This window comes from Sinocyclocheilus anshuiensis, unplaced genomic scaffold, assembly GCF_001515605.1.
Source record: "Sinocyclocheilus anshuiensis isolate Anshui unplaced genomic scaffold, SAMN03320099.WGS_v1.1 scaffold87, whole genome shotgun sequence".
Taxonomy (NCBI): domain Eukaryota; kingdom Metazoa; phylum Chordata; class Actinopteri; order Cypriniformes; family Cyprinidae; genus Sinocyclocheilus; species Sinocyclocheilus anshuiensis.
In genome coordinates, this window is record NW_015549609.1 from 2,304,702 (window position 1) to 2,330,252 (window position 25,551).

A 25,551-nucleotide genomic window follows, 5' to 3' on the forward strand; every position below is an offset into this window, starting at 1 on the left:
ACTTTTCCAAGACATTCTAATTTATTGAGATGCACCTGTACATTCTGAGACCACAGTTCCATAATTTTTATTTAATGTGATCATGGAGTTATGTTGTGTTCCTAAGACCTTGGCTAACATTTGATTTCTCCTAGGTTATAATGCTGCTGGCTCAGATAAATCAGTCAGCAGATTTCCAGCATGAGGGAGATGCTCAGGAAGTCACTCTCTGCTTAACTGAGACTGTGGGGATTGCAGGTCAGAGCTGCACACTTTCTAAACAGTTTCTTTTCAAAGTTGGCATTTTATTAAAGGGAAATATGTGCATACATTGCCATTCAAAAATTTGAGGTCAGTAAGATATTTTTTAAAGAAATTAATACTTTTATTCGGAAAGGGTGCATTAAATTGATTACAAGTGACAGTATTTACTTTTACACACACACACACACACACACACACACACACACACATATATAATATATATATATATATATATTATTTTTTAAATTTTTTAATTTCAAATAAATGCTGTGTAGAATCCTGGGAAAAAAGTATCAGTTTAAACAAAAAATATTTTCAATATTATTTTTAATTAGTAAGAAATGTTTCTTGAGCACCAAATAAGAATATTAGAATGATTTCTGAAAGACCATGTGAAAGTGAAGACTAAAGTAATGATGCTGAAAATTCAGCTTTGCCATCACAGGAGTAAATTACATTATAACATATATTAAAATAGAAAACAGTTATTTGGAACTATAATAATTTTTCACAGTTTTGGTATTTTTACTGTATTTTTATCAAGCAAATGCAGCCTTGGTGAGCAGAAGAGACATTTGAATGGTAGTGTACGCCATATTACAGTTATCATGATCTATGCCTCTCTCTAATTGTTGTGTTAATGATTCAGATGGCGATCAGAGCATGGACACTGTCAGTTTGCAGGCTGTGACTTTAGCAGATGGGTCCACTGCATATATACCTCACAACACTCAAGGTGTGTCTATTACTATGCCCCCGAACATCAATTTCAGCAGAAACATTGCTCATCCAAGATATGTTTGAGATGTAAAACTCAGCATCACCTTCTATAGGAAATAAATGAACATATTGAATAGCAAATTTGTTGGTTATCTCATTCGTTAGTCATATTTGAGAACACATTCTTTCTAGACTTTCCATCAAACATTTGCATTTACATTAACAGTAATGTGTTCTCTGGGATTCAAACCCATGACATTGTCAACTAGTTTAGGTACAGGATCTCAAAATGATTTGTTTATAATAATGCTGTCAAACGATTAATCGCATCCAAAATAAACGTTTTTGTTTACATAATATATGTGTGTGTACTGTGTATATTTATTATGTATATATAAAGACACACACATGCATGTATATATTTGAAGAAAAATATGTTACGTTTATATATGAAATATATTTATATATGATATCATTTATATGAATATAAATATATACATGTTAATACATGTAAATATTTTTAAAATATATGCTGTATGTGTGTGTCTTTATATATACATAATAAATATACATAGTACACACATATATTATGTAAACAAAAACTTTTATTTTGGATGCAATTAATCGTGATTAATCGTTTGACAGCGCTAGTTTATTAGTTAAATTTTTGTATTTATTATTTTAAATATATTTAAGGAAGCCTGGTTCCGCCACGGAATAAAAAAAAAGGTAATTGCGACTTTTTATCTCTCAATTCAGACTTTTGCCAGATTTGTGAGTTATAAACTCGCAATTCTGAGAAGAAAAACATCAGAATTGTGAGGAAAAAGTAGCCTTTTTATTGTGGAAAAAAAAACATAATTGTGAGTTGTAAACTCAGAATTCTGAGGAAAAAATGTCAGAATTGTGAGATATAATCTGAGTTTATATCATGCAGTTATTTATTTATTTTTTTACATTGCGAGAAACAGTGAGCTATGAACCCAGAATTGTGAGAAAAAAAACTTTTTTTTTTTTGGATATATTTCATGGTGGAAATGGGCTTTCATATCTATTAGCCAAACATAACAAGACAGCTAATATAATTAAAACATTTATTGAAAATTATAATGAAGCGTCTATTATCTTTAACTCCTGTATTTCTTTCTTGATTTTTAAAAAATAATCAGATCTAAGTTGCATGTGTTTTTGTTTTTCCATAAAAGAATACAATGGAACTTTTTTTTTTACACAGTTGACATGATATTATGAATGAGGGATTAACTGAGTGCTGGTTGTTTTCCCCAGACAGCAATATAGTTGAAGGACAGGTGATCCAGTTAGAAGATGGGTCTTCTGCTTATGTGCAACACATTGCTGTTCCAAAAGCAGGTATTTTTACACTTTATGTAGCAAATCTTCATGTTAGATTCACCAGACATGATCTACTTTCTTCTTCTTCTTTTTTTTTAAATTATGAACAGGCTTATAATGTATTTTTTTTATATTCACACTAGATGAGTCAAATAACTGGACTGGCTCATCTGTATGTGATGTTGTTGGTAATGAGAGCTTAAGACTGGAGGATGCTCAGACTGTGCAGTTGGAAGATGGAACTACTGCTTACATCCACCACACTGCGAAAGGTTTTTCCTTTCTTCTATTTTTACTATGCAGCAAAATGTTAAATGGGATTTGGACGAATATGTTTTTTAATTGGTTTTTGGCCTGTCTTTATATCAATATTGCATTGGCAGATACATATGAACCCAGTACCCTGCAGGCGGTGCAGTTAGAGGACGGGTCTACTGCTTACATTCATCATGCTGTTCAGGTGTCCCAGCCAAACACCATTCTGGCCATCCAGACGAATGGCACAGTAGCAGATTTGCACACAGATGCAGCCATTGACCAAGAAACAATCAATGCTTTGGAGCAGTACACAACCAAGGTACAACCAAGACGACTAAAGATGTAAAGATATTCACAATATGTGACCCTGGACCACAAAACCAGTCATAAGGGTCAATTTTTTGAAATTGAGATTTATACATCATCTGAAAGCTGAATAAATAAGCTTTCCATTGATGTATGGTTTGTTAGGATATGACAATATTTGGCCTTTAATATCGCCTTTAAAGTTGTCCAAATGAAGTCCTCAGCAATGCATATTACTAATCAAAAATTAAGTTTTGATATATTTACGGTAGGAAATTTACAAAATATTTTCATGGAACATGATCTTTACTTAATATCCTAATGATTTTTGGCATAAAAGAAAAATTGACAATTTTGACCCATGCAATGTTTTTTTTTGCTATTGCTAAAAATATACCCCAGTGATTTAAGACTGGTTTTGTGGTCCAGGGTCACATATTTGCGATGATTTAACTGGCAATATTAAATTAGAGAGCATTGGTATATATCATATATTAAACATTATTTTTAGCACAATCAGTCTCACTTGCTCACTTGTCAAAGTTGGTAAAAAAAAAAAAGTGTAATTATAGTTATTTATTTATGTCCTGCAGATCGAAGAAATTGACTCTTACGCAGACTCTGAGCTGATCACCGATGATCCTCACAGTGTTGTGGAGATGCAGGTGAGAATATCATTTCCCATGCAACATAAAAATGTCATTAGCCAAACTCAGAGTTGCTCAAAAATGTTTATACTTAAAAGTTTATATATGTTTATACTCTCTCTAGATCGTTCTTCAGGGTCAAGGAATTCGCCGTAATACGCAGCAGCCGGGAGAGAAATGTTTTCGGTGTAATTATGACGGATGTGGAAAGCTTTACACCACTGCAAATCATCTTAAGGTTATTATGGCTTGTATATTTGTGCTTGTAATTAAAAGCAGGATGACATTACAAATGCAATGCGTTATGTTTACTGTGAGATGTTCACGTTATGCTTTTTCAGGTACATGAAAGAGCGCATACTGGTGACAAGCCATACTGTTGTGACTTACCCAGCTGTGGAAAAAAGTTTGCAACAGGTAATAAAAACACTTGCATTACATTGATTAAAAGTGACAGTACAGACATTTTTATTTCAAGACAGAAGATTTTTATTTCAAGTAAATGCTGTTCTTTTGAATTTTCTGTAAGAGTCCTGGAAAAAAGTGTATCACAGTTTCCACAGAAATATTAAGCAGCACAACTGTTTTCATTTTTTTAAGGATCATGTGACACTGAAGACTGCAGTAATGTCTGCTGAAAATTCAGCTTTGCCATCACAGAAATAAATTACATTTTAAAATGTATTACAATAGAAAACACTTATTTTATATTGTAATAATGTTGCACAACAATACTGTTTTTCCTATGGTTTTTTTTTAAATCAAATAAATGCAGCTTTGGTGAGCATAAGAGACTTCTTTCAAAAAGACAAAAATCTTACTGGCATTAAACCTTTGAACGATAGTGTAAATTTATTGTACATGCCTCAGCGTACAAAAATGTAAGCATTAAGTATGAATACCAGTGAATACTATTGAGATCAGCCTGATTTTTCTTTATCATTTTAACGGAACCATGAATACTATCACATGTGCAGTATTAACAAAAAAGACTTGGCATACTGGAGGCATGTGGTCAGTAGTACGCATGGTATCCAGATGAGAGCATTTCTGTGAAATAGTGAGGGGGTCGGGCTTAAGGTTTCATAGTTGCAGATATATCGGTATCGGCGAATATGCCACCGATATGAAAAATGTTTTACAGAACATAAAACGCAGATAAAATGGTGTAATTACGTCGTTTGTTTGCAACTGGCGACCTGGATAAAATGCTTTAAAGCTTAAAGGGGTCATATGATGCGATTTCAATTTTTCCTTTCTCTTTGGAGTGTTACAAGCTCTTGGTGAACACCGAATCGAGTGTACGTCTCGAGGCCCCCTTTTGAGTGAGACCAGTGGCGTTTGAGAGGGCTCCTCGAGCTGAAGGGATCCCCCGAATTTGGTGGAGATCCGCCGCCACGTTCACAAGATAGTGACACCAGCCAACACTTTCACTTCAGTAAGTAGGACTCTTGTTCAGGCAGCGGCATTCAAGCGTTGTCTTATTCGACCATAAGTGCCCTGCGAAGTGGACTTCACATGATATTCCGCCATGTTTGACTGGTACTGTACTATAATATATACAAAGAATATCGGCCTATATATCGATATCGGTCTTTTTTTACTCTCTAATATCGGTATCGGTATCGGCCCCCAAAAACCCATATCAGTCGGGCTCTAGTAATAATTTCTCACAATATTCCTTTTTTTTTTTTTTATGTATTTGTGATCAAATAAATGCATTAAAACATTAAAAAAAATCTTACCCTGAACCTTTGAATGGTAGTGTATTTCTGACATATCTGCTGTGTTATATTCATCACTTATTCATTTTCTTCTAGGTTACGGTTTAAAAAGTCACATCAGGACGCACACTGGAGAAAAACCTTACCGCTGTCAGGAGATAGACTGTAAAAAATCTTTCAAGACCTCAGGGGACCTTCAAAAGCACACCAGAATTCACACGGGTACATTTCTTCATATTTCTTAAAATCCTCCATCTATTTCTTGGAGTATCATGGAAATATGAATCGCTAAACTATCTTGGTATTGAAAAGTAAACAAAAGGCTGCATGCATAAGAATTTGAAAAGCTTGTCATTTGAAAGATTTGTCATATTAACTGCCCTATCACCAATATACTTGGACTCCTACCACTGCTATATTTGTTCTCTGTTCTTTTAAGGAGAGAAACCATTTCTATGTCCTTACCCGGGCTGTGGACGATCCTTTACTACCTCAAACATCTGTAAGGTGCATGTTCGCACGCACACAGGAGAGAAACCATATCACTGTTCAGAGCCAGGCTGTAATCGGGCGTTTGCCAGCGCAACAAATTACAAGAACCACATACGGATCCATACAGGTGTGCTCCTCTTTAGCCTTAAAGGGATAGTTCACCTAGAAATGACAGTTGTCGTCCTTTACTCGCCCTCACATCGCTCCAAACCCGAATGACTTACTTTCTTAAGTGCAACTCAGAAGGAGAAATTTTAAATGATGTGCTGGTCTGAAGAGATGTCAAGATTTTCAGTAAATAACAAATTCTGTTTCTCACACAATGCTATTTAATGACTTCAGAAGACTTTGCATATAGAGCGTGGGCATTTTAATACTTTTATGGTGCTTCTTGTCACTTTGTAGCTTACCTCCAACCCCACAGTTCTCTTTCATTAAATCAAATGGATAATTCACCCAATAATTTTGGAACACAGATATTTTGGTAACACTTTACAGTAAGGTTCCATTTGTTATCCTTAGTTAGCATTAACTAACAAAGAAAAATCCCTCTAAAGCATTTCTTAATCTTAGTTCATTTCAACATTTACTAATACATTATTAAAATCACAAGTTGTATCTGTTAATATTAATAGACCTGAGCTAACAATGAACAGATTTTTTGGTTAACTAATGTTAACGAAGATTAATATCTACTAGGGCTGCACAATTAATCAAATTTCTAATCGCGATTACAATTATGGATGCCACAATTACGAAATCGTTGAAAGCGGCAATTAATCGTTCAAAGTCCACTTATGTTATTCTGCGTGCTTAAGATGTGTTTTTTTCTTTCTACATGTTATCTTAAGGGTTTTTCCCATTTATTTCCCATTATATTTTAATTTTAGTTTTAGTATTACATTATAATACCATTCATATTTTTACTTTTTTATAATTTAAAGAAGAAACCAATCGATGTATAGTTGACATTTAATACTATAGAAAAGCACTAAAAGTTTTTCAGTTAGAGTGTTTTCAGCTTGTTTATTTTCATATAAAAATATGGCATGCAGTTGCATCAAACAATGGTATAAACAACATTCAATCTAAATTGTGATAATCGTAATTAATAATCGCAATTACAATTTCAAGGGAATAATTGACAATTATGATTTTTGTCATAATCGTGCAGCCCTAATATCTACTGTAACAGATGTATTGCTCATTGTTAGTCAGTGTTAACTAATGGCACCCTATTGTAAAGTGTTACAGATATTTTAAGTGTCTCAGTGTTTTTTGTCCATACTATGGAAGTCAAAAGTCACTACACAACTATTTGGTTACCAAGTTTCTTCAAAATATCTCCTTATATATTCCACAGAAAAAAAGAAAATCATACAGGTTTGAATCAACATGAGTGAGTAAATAGTGACAAAATTGTAATTTTTGGGTGAATTATCCCTTTAAGTATCCAGGATATCCAAAAACTGACCTTGTGTTTTCATGAAAGGAAGAAAGAAAGTCCTATGGATTTGAAAAGACATGTGGGGAAGTAAATAATGACAGAATTTCCGTTTTGGCTGAACTATTTATTTTAATTCTTTCATTATAATTTTTTTTTATCTAACCTAAATGTAACCATGAATGTAACTCTGTGAAATATCTAAAGCAGTGTCTTTATTGCATGCAGGAGAGAGGCCGTATGTTTGCACAGTTCCTGGCTGTGACAAGCGATTCACTGAGTACTCGAGTCTATACAAACATAATGTAGTGCACACTCCCTGCAAACCCTACAAGTGCAACCACTGTGGAAAGACGTACAAGCAGATTTCCACACTGGTCATGCACAAACGTACAGCACACAATGACTCTGAGCCTATAGAGGAGGAGTCCGAGGGCTATTTTGAACCCCCTTCAGGTTGGTTTTGAAAAATACCTACATCATAGATACAAGATTTTGGTGATAATTTATGAGCGAAACTGGGCTGTGTTTTGTATTCAGAGGCTATAGATGACCCCTCCCTGACTGTTAGCCCTGTGAAATGTGAAGACACTTGTCCAGAGATGGATTCTGAAATCTCTGATGTCACGGAACAACAGCATGTAACGCTCATCACGCAAGATGGAGTATCACAGGTTTGCATCAGGGTTATTATACACTGAAAAAAAAAATGAAAATTTTTCAAGTAAATTTCACAATTACTAAGAAATCAGAATAAGAAGTAACACTGAAGAAATTTTGAAGTAGAAAGACTGAAATAGTATTTTACAATAATCTTTATTTATTTTATTAATTTATAAAATAAATTTAATTAATTTAAAACTTTATTAATTTATTTACAAATTCAGGAAATCTTTTTTTTTTTTTTTTTTACAATGTAGTATTTTCTTGTAAAACATGTTCCAGTTATCTTTGGTTTATTTACAACTTTGATTTTTTTTTTTACGATGTAGTAATTAAAACTAAATGCATAAAAATATTTTTGTTACTTAAAATAAACATTAATTTAAATATAATAAAATATATAAAAAAGTTTAAACTTATTTTTTTCAGCTATTTCCCAAGGCAGCATTTCAGATAATACAAATTATTAAACTATTTAGACTTTTATTAGAACTATTTATCTAATAAAAATGACAAAATTCAACTAAATTTCTAAAAATTTAACTAAAATTAAAGTGAGAGCAGAATATATAAAATAAAACCTAATTCAAAATTTTAACAAAAACATTATATCAATATATAGATTTGAATCTACAATTTGTGAGAGGCCTGCATGTTCATTTATTAAAAAGGTTTTTTGATTATGCTTCAAGGGTTTGACAGACTCCAGACTTGTTCAGTTGATTCTTCAGACCCTGCCCTATAACCAAAATTACAAAACGTTGTACAGTGCTTTAAGTTTATATATGTGCTGCCATAGACTTCAGACAGCAAATCTGGAAGCTAATCATAATACTCGTGCTGAATGGGAAATTCTGTGATTTCTGACAGGCTATTGGAAATGTAATCACAATGTTAACACAAGATGGCAGTGTGATCACCATCCCACCCACTGAGTCTTTGCTATCATCAGTGGAGGCTCATTCAGTGACTGTGGTCTCAGAGGACGGGACTGAAGGACAGGTGTGTAGGCTTTTGGGTATTGTGAATTTGAGAAGCAAACAAGTGTATTTATGTTTGTGTTTGACTTCAGCGTCACCATCACTCTTTCAGCCATTATTTAAAGGGATAGTTCACCCAAAAATGAAAATGTGATGTTTATCTGCTTACCCCCAGGGCATCCAAGATATAGGTGACTTTGTTTCTTCAGTAGAACACAAACGAAGATTTTTAACTCAAACCGTTGCAGTCTGTCAGTCTTATAATGGAAGTGAATGGGAATCACGGCTTTGAGAGTCAAAAAAACATACACAAACAAAACCAAATTAATCTCTGCGGCGCGTGACGATACATTGATGTGTAAAGACACGAAACGATCGGTCTGTGCAAGAAACTGAACAGTATTTATATCGTTTTTTACCTCTGATGCACTGCAATGTCTGAACTGTCCTGAGCATGTTCTCAGACGCGTCGTCTTCTTCTTCTTCTTCTTGCTTTACGGCGGATCGCAGAATATTGTTTTTTACCTCTGATGCACAGCAATGTCTGAACTGTCCTGAGCGTGTTCTCAGACGCGTCGTCGTCTTCTTGCTTTATGGCGGATCGCAGACTTATAAGTGCATTACCGCCACCTATCTCTCAAATGCACCATTGACACTCGTAATTGAGATTGTAGCTAGAGTGTCAATGGTGCCGTGATTCCCATTCACTTCCATTATATGACTGACAGACTGCAACGGTTTGAGTTAAAAATCATCATTTGTGTTCTACTGAAGAAACAAAGTCACCTACATCTTGGATGCCCTGGGGGTAAGCAGATAAACATCACATTTTCATTTTTGGGTGAACTATCCCTTTAAAAAACATTTTCTCTCAACCTCTGTCAGACAACGTCTGTAGTCCTATTAAGCCATTTGTTAGCAACTGCATTTTTCAAGTTAAGTAAAAGCTTAGAAGAATCAAAAGGGGTAAATTATGTTGTAGAATAAAATGTGAAAATATATTGCACAGATAACCTTATTTTAGGCATTTAACCAAAAACATTCAAAAAACCCATTGATGTCAGGACGATGGAAATGGAAGTTGTAAAATGCTAACACTTTTCTGGATTTTGGCCTACAAAAAAAAATAAAAAAAAATCATACTTTAAGCAGTCTATAAACTGGTCATATGAACTGTATTTGTTTTTTTTCTTCTGTTTTCTCCAGATGACTGCTATGATGCCAGAATTTTCATCTTCCAGGAACCTACAGGATGAGTTATCAACGCATCCAATTACACTTCTGGCTACTTCTAATGGCACACAGATTGCTGTTCAGGTATAGTTCACTTAGGCTGGAATACACCACAGTTTTGACCAGATTTTTGCCTTGATTTTCCATCTGGAGGAGTCAACGATAGTTGCTGGAATTCAGAGCCAATCTGCAGATTTTGGGCAGTTGGTTTGTTTGTAAATTAGTGTTGTAGTAATTAAACAATTGCTTAGTTATCACCAAAGCTCTCTCTATGTTGTTATAGATGATTAGACCTTTATACTGCCTCCGAAGCCTGTCCGAAATCATTTTCAGGAGGTACCTTTGTGTGCAAATGCTGCCTGCAAAGTCATTGTATGATGGGGCAGCGAAGCAACAAGTCAGCTACTTAAAGGCTGGAATACACTAAACAATGTTTAAAATCGGAACATATTTTTAAAATATCTGAGCAAATGTCATGTAGTTTATTCCAGCGTTCAGTCACTCATTGACCTTTACCTGTCTAGCTGGGCATATGTGTATATCATTGAACACAGGTGTTGTGTTTTCTCTTGCAGCTCAATGAACAGACTTCACTGGAAGAGGCTTTGAGAATAGCATCATCATTACAGGGAAGTGAAACAACAGAAATGAGCAATTAACTACCTTCGCCTTCATAAGGGACTCAGTATGCAGTGTGACTAAATGAACAAATGATGAACTTTTGTAATTACCCTTTTGCCACAATTGTACAGAAGTCAGGCTGTGCACTATGATAGCATTTCTAACAGATTTTGTTCACAATGATATAAACATGTGTTTGCATTTTTTAAATAAAAAGAGATGAGAGGGATGTTTAGTGTGTTGTGATGCTTTCCCAGTGTTCTCGCTTGCCTTGAAGCACAAGAAGCTCAGGTCAAGGTCAGATCAAGGGCTGCTGACATTAAAGCAACATACAAAATACAAATAATACATTTTTAATATCAATTGTTATGCTGATAATATAAATGGCATTTTCACTAGTGGTCTAAGATGTTTGGATATGTATAGGCTACATAAAGATAAATATTGAACTGACATTTTTATATTGGGGAGTTGTAAAAGATCGAATGACAAAAAAAAAAAAAAGATTGTATTCAATAAAAAGCCTTCAAGAAATATCCATATAGCTTTATTTACTATGCTATTCACTTGCGGTTATTATTCACACATTGGCTCATGAAGAAATGGTTTGCATGTTTGAAATGATATTATAGTCAGTACTGCAATACTCAGGAATATAAAAAGGAAATCACTTGGAAAACAATGCCATCTCTAGAACTTGTTTGTAAGACGACTTAAGGCCAAAAGACTGTCAAAAGATTCTTAGTACTTGATATCATTTTTGTTTAACGTTTGAACTTCCTTCTTGTAATCCTATGACTTCATACCCATGGTTGTTTGTTGTAAGGCATTTACCAGACCTGTTTTTCAGGACTAGGGGAATCTACCAAAGTACAAGGAGTGTTTCCCCAGCACGCACTGTAGTCCCTGTGCTATTTTCTTCTCTCTTTGCAGTGCAGAAAATACAGGAAGTCTTTTTTTTAAATGTTTTCAATGCTTGCTACATTTGCACATGGCTTGATAGATGCCATCTGACATGTACTTCTACATTCATTTCTATTTATAGATTAAGCCTGTTCATGCAAAGACTTGCAGATTCATAATGTTTGCTGCATATGGCCAAAGATTTATGTTGTACTTTCAAAAAGTAATTGGTCTCATTTAATGAATTAGTGAAAACTAAATAGGGAAAAACTGTCAAATAGCCTATATTTGAATCTTTTTGTCTAATATGTAAAAGGACATGTAGGTCCCTGCAGCATTTAGAACCTCAGCATGCACTTCTTATTTGTTTGTTGTAAGATGCTATTTTAGTGTTTTTTTGGAGATCCAGCATTGCTTAAAATACTTGATAGAATGGAAAATACTTAGATTATGTTTTTTTTACAGTAGGTATGCGTTTGCAAACAATCAGCTCACAATTGCGAGCTATAAAGTCAGAATTGCAAGATATAAAGTCAGAATTGCGAGTTATAAAGTCAGAATTGCGTAATATAAACTCACAGTTGCGAGCTATAAAGTCAGAATTGCGAGCTATAAAGTCAGAATTGCGAGTTATAAAGTCAGAATTGCGAGATATAAAGTCGCAATTGCGAGTTATAAAGTCAGAATTGCGTGATATAAACTCACAATTGCGAGCTATAAAGTCAGAATTGCGAGTTATAAAGTCAGAATTGCGAGATATAAAGTCGCAATTGCGAGTTATAAAGTCAGAATTGCGTGATATAAACTCACAATTGCGAGCTATAAAGTCAGAATTGCGAGTTATAAAGTCAGAATTGCGAGATATAAAGTCGCAATTGCGAGTTATAAAGTCAGAATTGCGTGATATAAACTCACAATTGCGAGCTATAAAGTCAGAATTGCGAGTTATAAAGTCAGAATTGCGAGATATAAAGTCGCAATTGCGAGTTATAAAGTCAGAATTGCGTGATATAAACTCACAATTGCGAGCTATAAAGTCAGAATTGCGAGTTATAAAGTCAGAATTGCGAGATATAAAGTCGCAATTGCGAGTTATAAAGTCAGAATTGCGTGATATAAACTCACAATTGCGAGCTATAAAGTCAGAATTGCGAGTTATAAAGTCAGAATTGCGAGATATAAAGTCGCAATTGCGAGTTATAAAGTCAGAATTGCGTGATATAAACTCACAATTGCGAGCTATAAAGTCAGAATTGCGAGCTATAAAGTCAGAATTGTGAGATATAAAGTTAGAATTGTGAGATATAATCTCAATTGCGAGCTATAAAGTCAGAATTGCGAGCTATAAAGTCAGAATTGCGAGATATAAAGTCAGAATTGTGAGATATAAAGTAAGTCCAATTTTGAGGGGGGAAAAAGACCGATATGTTCTCAGAATTGCGAGTTTATATCTCACAATTCTGACTTTTTTTTTCAGAATTCTGACTTTTTTTCTCAGAATTGCAACTTTATGTCTCGCAATTATGACTTTTTAACTCACAATTGCGAGTTTGTATCACGCAATTCTGAGAAAAAAAGTCAGAATTGTGAGATAAAAAGTCGCAATTACGTCTTATTTTTTATTCAGTGGCGGAAACGGGCTTCCATATGAAAGCGAGGCACAGACTAGTTGTTTACAAAATATCTGAATAACGCTTGATCAGTCTTGCAAGACTTTCTCAGGGGTGTATGCAGATGCATGTGCACTGAAGTGGAGAAACTGAAATAAACTTAGATTTTAGATTATCACTTTATGCAAAGCTGGATATTTTTTTAAACTTTAAAGATACGAAAGATCCTTTATCTTTAGTATTTTTCCACGTTAATAAGAAAATCAAAATGATGACTAAATAAATCAACATTGTCTTCTATACAAAGCAGAATGCTTTTTCATCACTATCTATCCACTCTTGACTAAAATTTCAGTATTGATTTTTTTTATTGCTAAAATTAGTTTTATAATTATATTCACATGTCATTTACATGTCTACAAAACTCATTTTAAGCATATATTCAGTCAAGTGTGTCAAAACTTTTGGCCACGGTTGATCTATTCTTGCATAGTCATTGAACCCAGGTGGCCTACGGTTGTTGTCTGTCTTTCTGTACTGTAGGTGCTGTCTCACAACCTGTGCACCATACTGAGAATCCCTCATAACACTTCAGCCCTGGAGGAGCACTTTAAAGATGATGACGAAGGACCAGTGTCAACACAAGGATACATGCCCTACCTGAACATGTGCATACTTAATAAGGTAATAAATACACTGTCTCTTATCAAAGTGCAGCCTTATTGCTGTATTTCACTTAAACAGTTCTATGATGACTGTAACCAGATGACAATAATAGCATGATGTTCTTGTCCCAATAAAGCCATATCAGAAATGTCACAGAATGAATTACAGTATACCTCTCGCCATCAGCAGCACAAGTTTTTGTCTAAGAATAGACGTTTATCATTTCCTCTGGAGTCTGGAATAAGGTTAAACATTATATCTTGTGACTCACATAGGCATATTCTTTTTTTTATATATATATCTGTCTGTTTTTCAGGACCAAGACATTCAACGGGGTCCAAACTCTAGGATTCGAAATCTAATTTAAATTGGAAATAAAATAAAATAAATAAATAAATAAATGTACTGTATGTATGTTATGGCACAAAAGGTAAAAATGTATGTATACTATTTATGTATACTAATCAAATAAGTAAATTTGTCACTGATCATGTGACTTAAGATGCTCTTTAAACAGTCTGCTGCTGGAAAAAAATATCCTTTCATTAAAGCAAAAGGGCAATGTTTAAAAATTTCTAGCTCTGAAATTCATGTACATTTTTAGTTTAACTCAAATTGCATAATTGGCAAAATAAAATATATTAATATAGAAAAATACAGATGTAGAAGCATCTTCACTAGTGGTCTCACAAACTTTTGGAGCCCACTGTATTATTTAATCAATTAGGTCATTCATTGATATTTTCAGCACATTGGAAAATTGTCAAAAAAAAAAAAAAAATTTTGTAAATACTAAAGATGAGACCTATTTTGCCATTTTCTTCTCTCTTTGAATGCAGTGCAGAAAATACAGGAAATCTTTTTTTTTTTTTTAAATGTTTTCAATGCCTGCTATATTTACACATGGCTTGACAGATGCCATCTGACATGTACTTCTACATTCATTTCTATTTATAGATTAAGCCTGTTCATGTTTTAACAAAGACTTGCAGATTCATAATGTTTGCTGCATGTGGCCAAAGATTTATGTTGTGCATGCAGACAATTCATGTCAGTTTTAACAAAGCTCTTGTTGTTTGGTTGAACATTGTTTTAGGGAACACATTTTAATTATTGCATTTAAATAAGCATATGTTGATATATCCTGTGGTGTGACATATTGCACGTTATTAAACAGCTTTTTATTAATTATTTTATAATTATTATTAGGCTATGTATGCCGCTTTTTATGAGCTCATTTAATGAACTAGTGAAAACTGTCAAATAGCCTATATTTTAATCTATAATCTTTTGTAATATATGTAAAAGAACATGAATAGATGTTTATCATTTCCTCTGGAATAAAATGCTAAAACGACTGTAGGGAAGTTCATGTCCATGGGCCGTCACTTGTGACTCATGGGGCATGAGACTTGTTTCTCACATATTAATATTTCTTTTATCTGTCTCCTATTGAAAATGGAAGTGAACATTTAATAAGACTTAAGTGAGTGTTTAAAATTTCATACTGTTTTAGGTAGGGATGTAATGATTCGCTCAACTCACGATTCGATTCGATTCACGATTTTTATTTAACAAAATGAGATTTAAGACAAATTATAAATTAAATGTGTCCTTTTATTATTGCTTGGACAAAATGCTGCACGTTTCTTTGTGAAACTGAAATATAACACTATAATAATATACTAATATAGCACTTCCATATTATTGCTCTTTTGTTGGTTTTGATTGCTTCTATTGTCCTCATTTGTAAGTCGCTTTGGATAAAAGCATCTGCTAAATGACACAATTTAAATATAATGTAAATGTAAATAAGTTTTAATATATTTATGGTAGGAAATTTACAAAATATCTTCATGGAACATGATCTTTACTTAATATCCTAATGATTTTTGGCATAAAAGAAAAATCTATAATTTTGAACCATACAATGTATTTTTGGCTATTGCTACAAATATACCCCAGCGACTTAAGACTGGTTTTGTGCTCCAGGGTCACATATGGCTCTCTGGAATGTTTGATTCTGATTCGTCAATCGTGGCACTCTTTGGTCAAATACAGTATAGTGACTGCTAAACGATAAAGTTGCCCGTGTTCACAGATTTCCTTACTTGCCGCCTGGTATGAGACTTCTGCAAATCAAAAGCCTTGCAGTTAGTCAACACAAGACACACTTTATGCCTATGCATATGAATTCTGCAAAAAGATGTGAAATTGTAGCCTTAAATTAGGTTCATTTGGAGTATTTTAATTGCAGATCCAGGCCAACTTTGACTTCAACGAGCTGAATAAGATGTGCTGGACTTTATCTGCACCAAAGCACATCAGTGGCAAACATCTGCTGATCTCTGGGGTTGATGCCTTCAAGGTCTGGTGCATCTTCAACTATCTATCTGAAGATAAATATCCACTGCAAATTGTCATAGAGGAGGTTGGTTATAGTACTTTTACCATTTTTTATATCTTTTTCTAATTACATAATATCAATTGGAAATGACGCTGTATGTTTTCATTGTAACAGCTCGAGTACTTCCTGCGCAAGCTGTTTGCAGCAATGGGTTGCAGCTGGAACGAGGGCAGGTTTGAAGACTACAAAATGCATCTCAGTGCAAAGAAAAAACATCTGAATGCTTGGGAACTGATTGAGCTTATTGGCATGGGCCATTTCACCAAGGGCATAAACCCTCAGACTCTTTCCATGGGCATCAATGAGGTCTATCGGGAACTTGTAATGGATGTTATTAAGCAGGTGGGAGTCTGTGTCAGTGTATTTTGATATGGACATTCCGGGTTTGCTGTTGTCTGTAAATGACAGAGACAAGTGTTTAAAAACGGTCAGTTAAATGAGTTGCACAAAGACCACTGACAAGCCAATGTAAATATACACTAGAATACTGGAGAAATTAACAGATATCCCTTACAAGTGATTAACTTGCTGTTTTTTATTCAAAAAGGGCTATATGATGAAAAAAGGCCATAAGAGGAAGAACTGGACAGAGCGGTGGTTTGAGCTCCATCTCAATTACATGTCCTATTATGTGAGTGAAGACCTCATAGAGCAGAAGGGATGTATTTCGCTTGATCGCAACTGCTGTGTTGAGGTAAAACCAGAACATTTGTTGCAGTATTTCTAGTAATCAAGTTTACATTTCATCATTCATCATTACATCATTTACACACCCTCAGGTAATGGAAGCTTATTTCTGCCACAGCTTTTTATCTCACAATTCAGACTTTTCCCCTCAATTACCTTTTTAATTTTTTTATTCTCTGGCAAAATTACGCTTTCATATCATGTCGATCCAACCCTGTATGATTTCTTATGAAAGCAGATGTTTAACAGAATGTTCAAGCTGCCCTTTTCCATACAAAGTCAATGAGTGTTGGGGCTGTCAAATGAAAAAAAGCACCTAAAAGTACGATAAAAAATAGCCCATATGACTTATGCGCTAAATTGTAAGTCGTATGATAGTGTTGTGAGAGGAAAAGGCCAAAATTTAAAGGGATAGTTCACCCAAAAATGGAAATTCTGTCATTTGCTGTCTTCTGTCATCATTCACTCACCCTCATGTTGTTCCAAACTTGTATGAGTTTTAATACTTCTGTTGAGCACAAAAGATGTTTTAAAGAATGTTGGCGACCAAACACTAGACGATAGCCACTGACTTCCATAGTAACATAGTCAACTGTTTGATTACAAACATTCTTTAAGATATCTTGTTTTATATTCAACAGAAGAAAGAAACTCACCTTCAATACAGGTTTGGAACAACTTGAGGTTGAGCAAACGATGACAGAATTTTCATTTTTGAGTGAACTATCCATTTAAGTTGTTATCCACCAAAAATCATTAGGAAATCTTTTTTTGTACTTAGATTTATTCAAACTTGGCACCTCAATATGTACGTACGACAATATAATACATTCTTTCATGTTTCATGTCTGATCACAGCGTGTTACATTTAAATATTTTGAAATGAATGAAAGCCTGAATAGAAATGAGAGCTACGGTGGGGAAACATACAGGCTTGGAACAACATAATAGTGAATAAATATTGACAGAATTTAGATTTTTGGGTGAACTGTCCCTTTAAATATCTAAATCGCTCTGTCTTTGCAGTCCTTACCAGACAAGGATGGAAAGAAAAACCTCTTTATTATAAAATGTGTTGAAAAAAGTTTTGAGATCAGTGCATCGGATAAAAAGACAAAACAAGAGTGGATTCAAGGTATTAAACATCTGTACACAAAGTTTACACTTATGGCTGTGAAATATTTGTATATCCACAACTCCATGTGCTCGTGTTATATAGCCATCCAGGACTGCATCGTCCGCATAAGGCAGGGCCTTTCCTCCCCACACCGAGAATCCAGACAGAAACGCAGGGAGCTGAGAAACAGGATAAAAGCTGAAAAGGAGACCATGGAGAGCAGAATGAGACAGCTGCAGTTGGCCAACGAGAGCAAGCAGGCACAGCTGGAGGCCATGAACAAGGTACCGTGGCCTTCCTTGAGTCACCGAAATATATAAGTTACCTGCTAAAACGTCTTATTTCAAGCTATTTTAGTAGTATCTCTATTGGAGATGTTGGATTAAAGGTACATGTAGTAGTTCTATATCTAGTGGTAGCGTTGCTGTTTATTGTGTACTTTAGGTACACTGACACTGCACTGCCATCTATCAACATAGATCAGCATGATCATCTCTGAGTTTTATGTAAATGAGTCCTGTCTAACAAAAAAGAAGCAACTTGGGCATCACTACTCAGGATTTTCTCAGTCAGTAAATCTTTCCGTACCAATGTTTATGCCTGCTTTTTGTCTTTGTTGGTCTTTCATGCCTCTTCGGCTGCACAGGTCTGATTTTACCATTGTCTCTGCTGATAAAGCATGCCAAGAAGTGCATTCCAGTGTCTACATTTTTGCTTTTTGTATCACCAAACAACACTACATATGCAAGCATAGGACATTCTGATGACTCTTCACAAAAAAACAATTTATTTCTTGTGTAAAACCTTAGAAATGAGCACCAGACAGAATGCATTTAAAGGTGTCATGAAATGCATTTTTAGATCTTTATGTGTGACCCTGGACCACAAAACCAGTCTTAAGTCGCTGGGGTATATTTGTAGCAATAGCCAAAAAAACATTATTATTAACAAAATTATCGATTTTAATTTTTATGCCCAAAATCATTAGGATATTAAGTAAAGATTATGTTCCATGAAGATATTTTGTAAATTTCCTACCGAAAATATATCAAAACTTAATTTTTGATTAGTAATATGCATTGCTAAGAACTTAAACCAAACTTCATTTGGACAACTTTAAAGGCGATTTTCTCAGTATTTTTATTTTTTTGCACCCTCAGATTCCATCGTATGGGTCAAAATTATCGATTTTAATTTTTATGCCCAAAATCATTAGGATATTAAGTAAAGATTATGTTCTATGAAGATATTTTGTAAATTTCCTACCGAAAATATATCAAAACTTAATTTTTGATTAGTAATATGCATTGCTAAGAACTTAAACCAAACTTCATTTGGACAACTTTAAAGGCGATTTTCTCAGTATTTTTATTTTTTTGCACCCTCAGATTCCAGATTTTCAAATAGTTGTATCTCAGCCAAATATTGTCCTATCCTAACAAACCATGCATTAATGGAAAACTTATTTATTCAGCTTTCAGATGATGTATAAATCTCAATTTCGAAAAATTTACCCTTATGACTGGTTTTGTGGTCCAGGGTCACATATTATGTTTCCGGAAGTTAGCTTATGAAGTTAGCATTTTATGCAAGTTTTTTGCATAAAAAAAATAGATTTAATTTTTTGTAAAAGTGATAATTTTCCATCCTCATTTTCAATCTCTGTCACAAACGCTTCATTTACCTCTTTCAGAAATCTGAGTAGATGGCCACTACTGGTGACTGAACTTAATCACACCGTATTCATGCCCTGTGACGTATGTTTTAAAGCTAGCTGTAATAGAGCCGTATATGTTTGAGCCTGAGTCAGATTAAAATGAACCAATGCTAACACAACGATTGCCTCCAAGGACACAATACTTGGCACTGCTATAGCTTTCAATACAAGATATTTAGAAAAAAATGGCAGCATGTTGAGAATAATTAGGAAAAGTGTCCATTGTGAAATGAGTTTCGATGGTAAGATGGTCTTAATCAGCAGCAGAATCACTTGTGTGATTGATGGACAGAAAGAGTTGCTAAGAGCACAACTCGTATATGCATATTTAGTGGAAAATGTAGTGGTGTTTCAGATGGGTGGAAACAAAGGCTTATTTTAAACTGGGGAGTTACCATTGAGGTATGGAAGTCGCAGTACCTCTCTATTAAAACATCGTTTTCATTTTGTTCTCTTTTTCACTGTCAGTTCCCCTTTTGGTTCATTTTCATTCGCTTACTCTGTTTATAGCACACTATTAGTAAGGGTCACACTATTAGTAATGTGTTAAGAAAGTTTCACATCCCTGTCTATATTTTTTCAACCTTTAATTAGTTTTCATGCTACATTTTTGACTCTTGGAATCCTGTTTGACAGTGAAAAGAAAGCTACAGAACCTACTGAAGCTCTTAACTGAGATATTCCTAGAAAAAAAAAATGATGTTAAAGCTGCTGTCGAAGCCATAGCGTTGTGGTTTCAAGTGGCTCTTCTCAACGGTCCTGTCAAAAAAACTATAACTTAAATAAAAAAGCCCAAAAATATAACTTAAAAAACAGCTTTGCTTATGCAAATTCTAAATGTTAGGGCACCTGCAAAAGAGCACTCCTGAGCAATGAAGCCACACTTTCTGTGTGCGGGCGGTTTTGACAGTCACTAGTTCCTGTTTGATATCTTCAGTCTCAAGGGATAGTTCTTTCATTAAGCTATACTTTATTGCCTGTCAAAGCATCTCCTGTGTCAAAGCCACAAAACTTGGAAACGTTTGCACTGTACAAACAATGATAATGAAAAAATGCATACTAGACAACTTTACAACATCTTTTCCCAATGACATTAAGCACTTTAATAAGCTGCACATTTCTGCTTTTAAATCATGCTGAATGCCTTGCCTCATATACTTCTGCTGTAAGTGCATTATTGTAAATGTGCATTTGTTTTTTTTGTTTTTTGTTTTTTTTACAAATTTAGGGAAGAATTGAAATGCTTTTGTTGAAATCAATAGCGTTATTAATATTACCTTATACAGTGAAGGAAGTCTAATTGTTATTTAATGTTTTTCTACGTGTACTTTGGGATTCAGTCTGGCTCACAGAAGCCTTTCATGCTGTCAACATTTGTAATGTCTGTATATGGCAAAAACTGCAGGAAGCATCAAGCAGGGGTGATTTGGAGGAACAGAGAAGACTTCAGACCCAAATAGAGCTACTGGACCAATACAGACGAGACCTGGCACAAGAGAAAATGGTAACGACAACATTAAATTTGTCCCATTAACAGACATCTCACCTCTCTCTTGGAAGGGCCTGGAGTCTCCCGCATATTAATAGCGAATCCCTGGCACGCACAAACTATATGCAATATCGATCGATCGAGAGAGACAGAGAGAGAGAGAAAGGCCCTGTTTCCAGGGTATTAAAGAGCATTTTGCGGTATTCAATCACAAGTTATTAGCCGAGATGCATTTATGTTTCCACCTGGTATACATGCATTTTAAATGTGTCCCCTGTGACCCATTCTGTTCAATTTTAATCACAATTAATGTCACTTTCGCGGCAATGCATTGCATGAACCAACCTGGGTACTATGGCTTAAGAGTGAGTTTTTAAAACAGTTGTGGGATGAGTAAGTGGCCAAAACTCTGAATAATCCGTTCATAAATTAGATGTATTGCTGGTAATAAAATGTAAAGAAGGTATTTATTTTCTTGCTGCCAAATTAATTTTGGCAGCAAGAAAATAAATACCTTCTTTACATTTTATTTTGGCCATCCAATTTTTGCATTCTTTACATTTGTAATAAATTTGATCATCCACATTCCTTAAATAAACTTTTTATTGTTGAAACTTAGGGTGTCAATTGATTCTAGTATTTAATTGTGATGAATCTCATTTTTTTGTAATGAACATGTTGAGGCATTAAGTTCCTTTCTAATAAAAGAAAGAAAAATGTGTAATTTCTGCAGAAAGGTTGTTAGTGTGAAATCAAGCACAACACCAGTCTGTAGTTGTGCTGCATATGCAGTATGTGTGAAACAGGCCTGATGTAATGTAAAACGTCAAATTGCTTCTTAGGCTCGAATGCAGATGGAAGAGCAGGTGGTTGAAAAGGCCAATGAAGTGGAGCAGTACTGGCAGCGTATGCAGGAACTGGAAGACATGTACCGTCAACTGAAAAAGGCACTAGACGACGAGAGACAGGCCAAAGAGGATGAAGAAGCCCTGAGCAAACTGCAGGCCAGGTGACGGTGCACAAACACACAACATTCAGTATACACATCCAGTAGTCAATGTCTTGGGCCACCGCATTATGCAGAACATTTGTGTGTTTTATTTGCAGGCTGCTACAACAGGAAGCAAGCAAGAGGCTTGAATTAGAGCAGATTCACCTGCAGCAGCAAGAAATCTTAACCCAGTCCCAGAAGGAAAAACAAGAGCTGGAAAGGGAGCGGGCAGAGAAGGAACGTGCCCTGCAGGCTGCACAGGAGCAGCTGGAGATTCTTAGAAGACAGAGAGAGGGAGCGCAAGAGGAATACAAGGTAGCGGTTTCATACTGAAAAAGTGTGTTTGGGGATTTTTTATAATGTTTGCTTTGTCAAATCAACATTCTCCTTTTCTAGTATATTTTGCTTTCCAACATGTTTAATTTAGCTTCTTTTACTCACTAGCACAGATGTCCATCTCATTACATAGAACAGCCATTGAAAGTGAAAGTGTTGTTGTTTCCTCTTTTATATGCAATAAACTACTTCAGTTCACCCAAAAATGAAAACTGCTGAAAATTTACTCACCTTCAGGTCATCCAAGATGTAGATGAGTTTGTTTCTTCATCAGAACAGATTTGGAGAAATTCATTACATCTCTTGCTCACCAATGGATGCTCTGCAGTGAATGGGTGCCGTCAGAATGAGAGTTGATAAAAACATCACAATAATCCACAAGTGATCCACACAACTATAGTCCACCAGTTAACGTCTTAATGAAGTGAAAAGCTGTGTGTGTGTAAGAAACAAATCCATTCAAGATGTTTTAATTTTAAACCATCACTTCTGGCCAAAATACGAGTCCATAATGCATAATAACACTTCCTCAGTCCATGCCCTGTTGCCCTCTCACCCTTATAAACAGTGCTTGATCTATGCATATTTCTTTCCTGATTCAAATGAGACGACTTTTTCACTGGAGAAAACAATATTATGGATAGGGGACTTGTATTTTAGCCAGAATCTAAGATTTGAAGTTAAAAACATCTTAATGATGAAGTTGTTTATCACAAACATGCAGCTTCTCACTTCACTGGATTCATGTGGATTACTTGTGGATTATTGTGATGTTTTTTATCAGCTGTTTGGACTCTCATTCTGACGGCACCCATTCACTGTAGAGCAGGGATGGCCAACGTCGGTCCTGGAGAGCCACAGTCCTGCAGAGTTTCACTCCAACCCTAATCAAACACACCTGAACAAGCTAATCAAGGTCTAAGCGTTAGTTGAAAGCTACAGGCAGGTGAGTTTGTATCAAGGTTGGAGCAAAACTGCAGGACTGTGGCTCTCCAGGACTGATGTTGGCCTCCCCTGCTGTAGAGCATCCATTGGTAAGCAAGAGATGTAATGCTAAATTTCTCCAAATCTGTGAAGATGAAGAAACAAACTCATCTACATCTTGGATGGCCTCAGGGTGAGTACATTTTTAGCAAATTTGCATTTTGGGTGAACTATACCTTTAAGGTAAGTGATCAGAATTTCAGTGACTTTTATTGTTTTTCAGGTTGTTACAAAGAAACTGGAACGGGCAGCTAACAAAACAAAGACTTGGAAGCACAAAGTCTTTAAACATGAGGGCCTACTTCAAATCATTCAACCAGGTGACCGAGTGTAAACTTTCTCAAATACCATTTCTCAGATACCATTCCCAAAAGCACCAGATTCATGTTTGTCATGTATGTCTCAGGCAACAAGTCTCCCACCAGAATGACCAACTGGGGACAGGCAGCGTTCACTGAAACAGAGCTGGATGAGCTGGAGAGGATTTGGCAGGAGAACAAGAATAGATCACATGATGCACAATAACATCTAAAACGTCCATTTCTTTTATTTGTGTATATTTATTTTGTATTTGCCAGGTAGTCATCATCTTGACTCGTGTTACCGGTTTAATCTGTTGTTACTAAAATGTGTTTTTATTCAACCATTTATTAATCATGTGCTCTTATAATGGAACATTAGCAGATAAATGATGTGCAGTTAATTGTGTTATTTTGTTTGTGAGTTATTAAATGAATATAAAAAGTGACATCCACACCTTTTTATATTTATACATTGTTTTTTTAAAAACACATTTAGGAAATGTAACATTATTATCATTTAACTTCAGTAATTTCAAGTATATTCCATTTTTAATGTGAAAAGTAACTGCTCAAAGGCAGTTTAGAGGTACTAGTGCTATCAATGCACCTGCTTCCTACTGTGTCCACTAGATGTCCTTGTTGATACACAGATAAACACAGAGGACCGATTCATACCCGCATTTTCTGGAGAGTAGAGTCACCACCGATAGACAAAAGATATGTAACTATGATACTGTGTTACTCTCAGCAGTGCATATATATAATCCGTTTAGCTCAACATTTGCCTTTTCACCTCAGCTTGTTTGAAAATATATAAAAGAATAAATCACGTAGTTCATGATGGATTGATGTGGTTCATTTAGTCTAGAATCTGTCAATGAGGATGAATTTATTTTAATATATTGATAGCTTTTTACATGTATGCATTTGACAGATGCTTTAATCCAAAGCAACATACACTGCATTCAAGGTATACATTTAATCAGTTCATGCATTTTCTGGGAATCAAACTCATGACCTTAGCATTGCTATACTGTATACTGTTTGAGTTTTTTATTTATTTTTTACTAGTTTTATTGTCTTTGTTGTTATTATTATTGTGCTATGAAATAATTACAGTGCTTTAAAAGCTTTATTTAATTTATTTTAATTTAATTTGGTGGATGTTGTTAGGCAGGACGCCAAAAACTAACCATAACCATAACCAGTCACAACAACTAGAGTTGTTACCTACAGTTACGGGTGGATTGATGGATTTTATAAGTTGGAAAACCAAACGGTCCAAGTAGCCTGATATAGGGCACACTGTAAATATCTGGAGCCTTAATAAATCTAATTTTATCACTCTGCTTTTCTGCGTCCCGCATTCCAGACAGACTCAGTCAGTGCATTGTAACTTGCAGAAAGAGTTACTGTCCCACGTTTTTCACCGATTCTTTCTGCAGGTTACATCTATCCACCAGTAGGGGGCGACAAAGAGACTTTATGAGTGAATCATTGAATCATTTACTCAACCGGTACATTCGATCACTGATTCATTCGCGAACAAAACTCCACTGCTGTTTGAATCGCTGCTGCAGGGACGATGCGTCGGTTGATACTGGTTTTAAAACTATGTACCTTGGCGACGTAAAAGTAGTGGTAATACTGTCTAAAAA

At 35.0% G+C, this 25,551-nt stretch overlaps 2 protein-coding genes across 3 annotated transcripts in view; both read left to right on the forward strand.

Annotated features, from left to right (window-relative positions):
• Nucleotides 1–10,766, forward strand: part of LOC107659120 (zinc finger protein 143-like) — a 13,949-nt gene extending 3,183 nt beyond the window's left edge. For both annotated transcript variants that reach the window (XM_016447945.1, XM_016447946.1), the window contains exons 2-16: nt 135–237; nt 893–979; nt 2,251–2,334; nt 2,460–2,588; nt 2,700–2,893; nt 3,474–3,545; nt 3,652–3,765; nt 3,869–3,944; nt 5,348–5,473; nt 5,691–5,870; nt 7,416–7,643; nt 7,728–7,861; nt 8,721–8,852; nt 10,037–10,147; nt 10,639–10,766. In XM_016447945.1, coding sequence (XP_016303431.1) covers nt 141–237; nt 893–979; nt 2,251–2,334; nt 2,460–2,588; nt 2,700–2,893; nt 3,474–3,545; nt 3,652–3,765; nt 3,869–3,944; nt 5,348–5,473; nt 5,691–5,870; nt 7,416–7,643; nt 7,728–7,861; nt 8,721–8,852; nt 10,037–10,147; nt 10,639–10,722 — 1,848 coding nt within the window. In that variant the 5' untranslated portion in view covers nt 135–140 and the 3' untranslated portion in view covers nt 10,723–10,766. The remainder of the gene's footprint in view (nt 1–134; nt 238–892; nt 980–2,250; nt 2,335–2,459; nt 2,589–2,699; nt 2,894–3,473; nt 3,546–3,651; nt 3,766–3,868; nt 3,945–5,347; nt 5,474–5,690; nt 5,871–7,415; nt 7,644–7,727; nt 7,862–8,720; nt 8,853–10,036; nt 10,148–10,638) is intronic.
• A 599-nt stretch (nt 10,767–11,365) lies between these two features.
• On the forward strand, nt 11,366–24,736 carry LOC107659111 (switch-associated protein 70-like). The gene is made up of 12 exons (XM_016447938.1): nt 11,366–11,383; nt 13,741–13,881; nt 16,121–16,294; nt 16,385–16,612; nt 16,818–16,964; nt 17,984–18,092; nt 18,177–18,358; nt 21,188–21,295; nt 22,123–22,289; nt 22,388–22,586; nt 23,815–23,911; nt 23,998–24,736. Exons 1-12 carry the CDS (start codon nt 11,366–11,368, stop codon nt 24,114–24,116), a joined length of 1,689 nt encoding a protein of 562 aa, XP_016303424.1. The 3' UTR covers nt 24,117–24,736.
• Nucleotides 24,737–25,551: the final 815 nt, after the last annotated feature.

Excerpts from the sequence above, each read along its gene's own strand:
- LOC107659111 (XM_016447938.1), top strand. Across the intron at positions 13,882-16,120 it reads ACATGTGCATACTTAATAAG|ATCCAGGCCAACTTTGACTT; the intron begins GTAATAAATACA and ends TTTTAATTGCAG. Across the intron at positions 23,912-23,997 it reads ACTTCAAATCATTCAACCAG|GCAACAAGTCTCCCACCAGA; the intron begins GTGACCGAGTGT and ends TGTATGTCTCAG.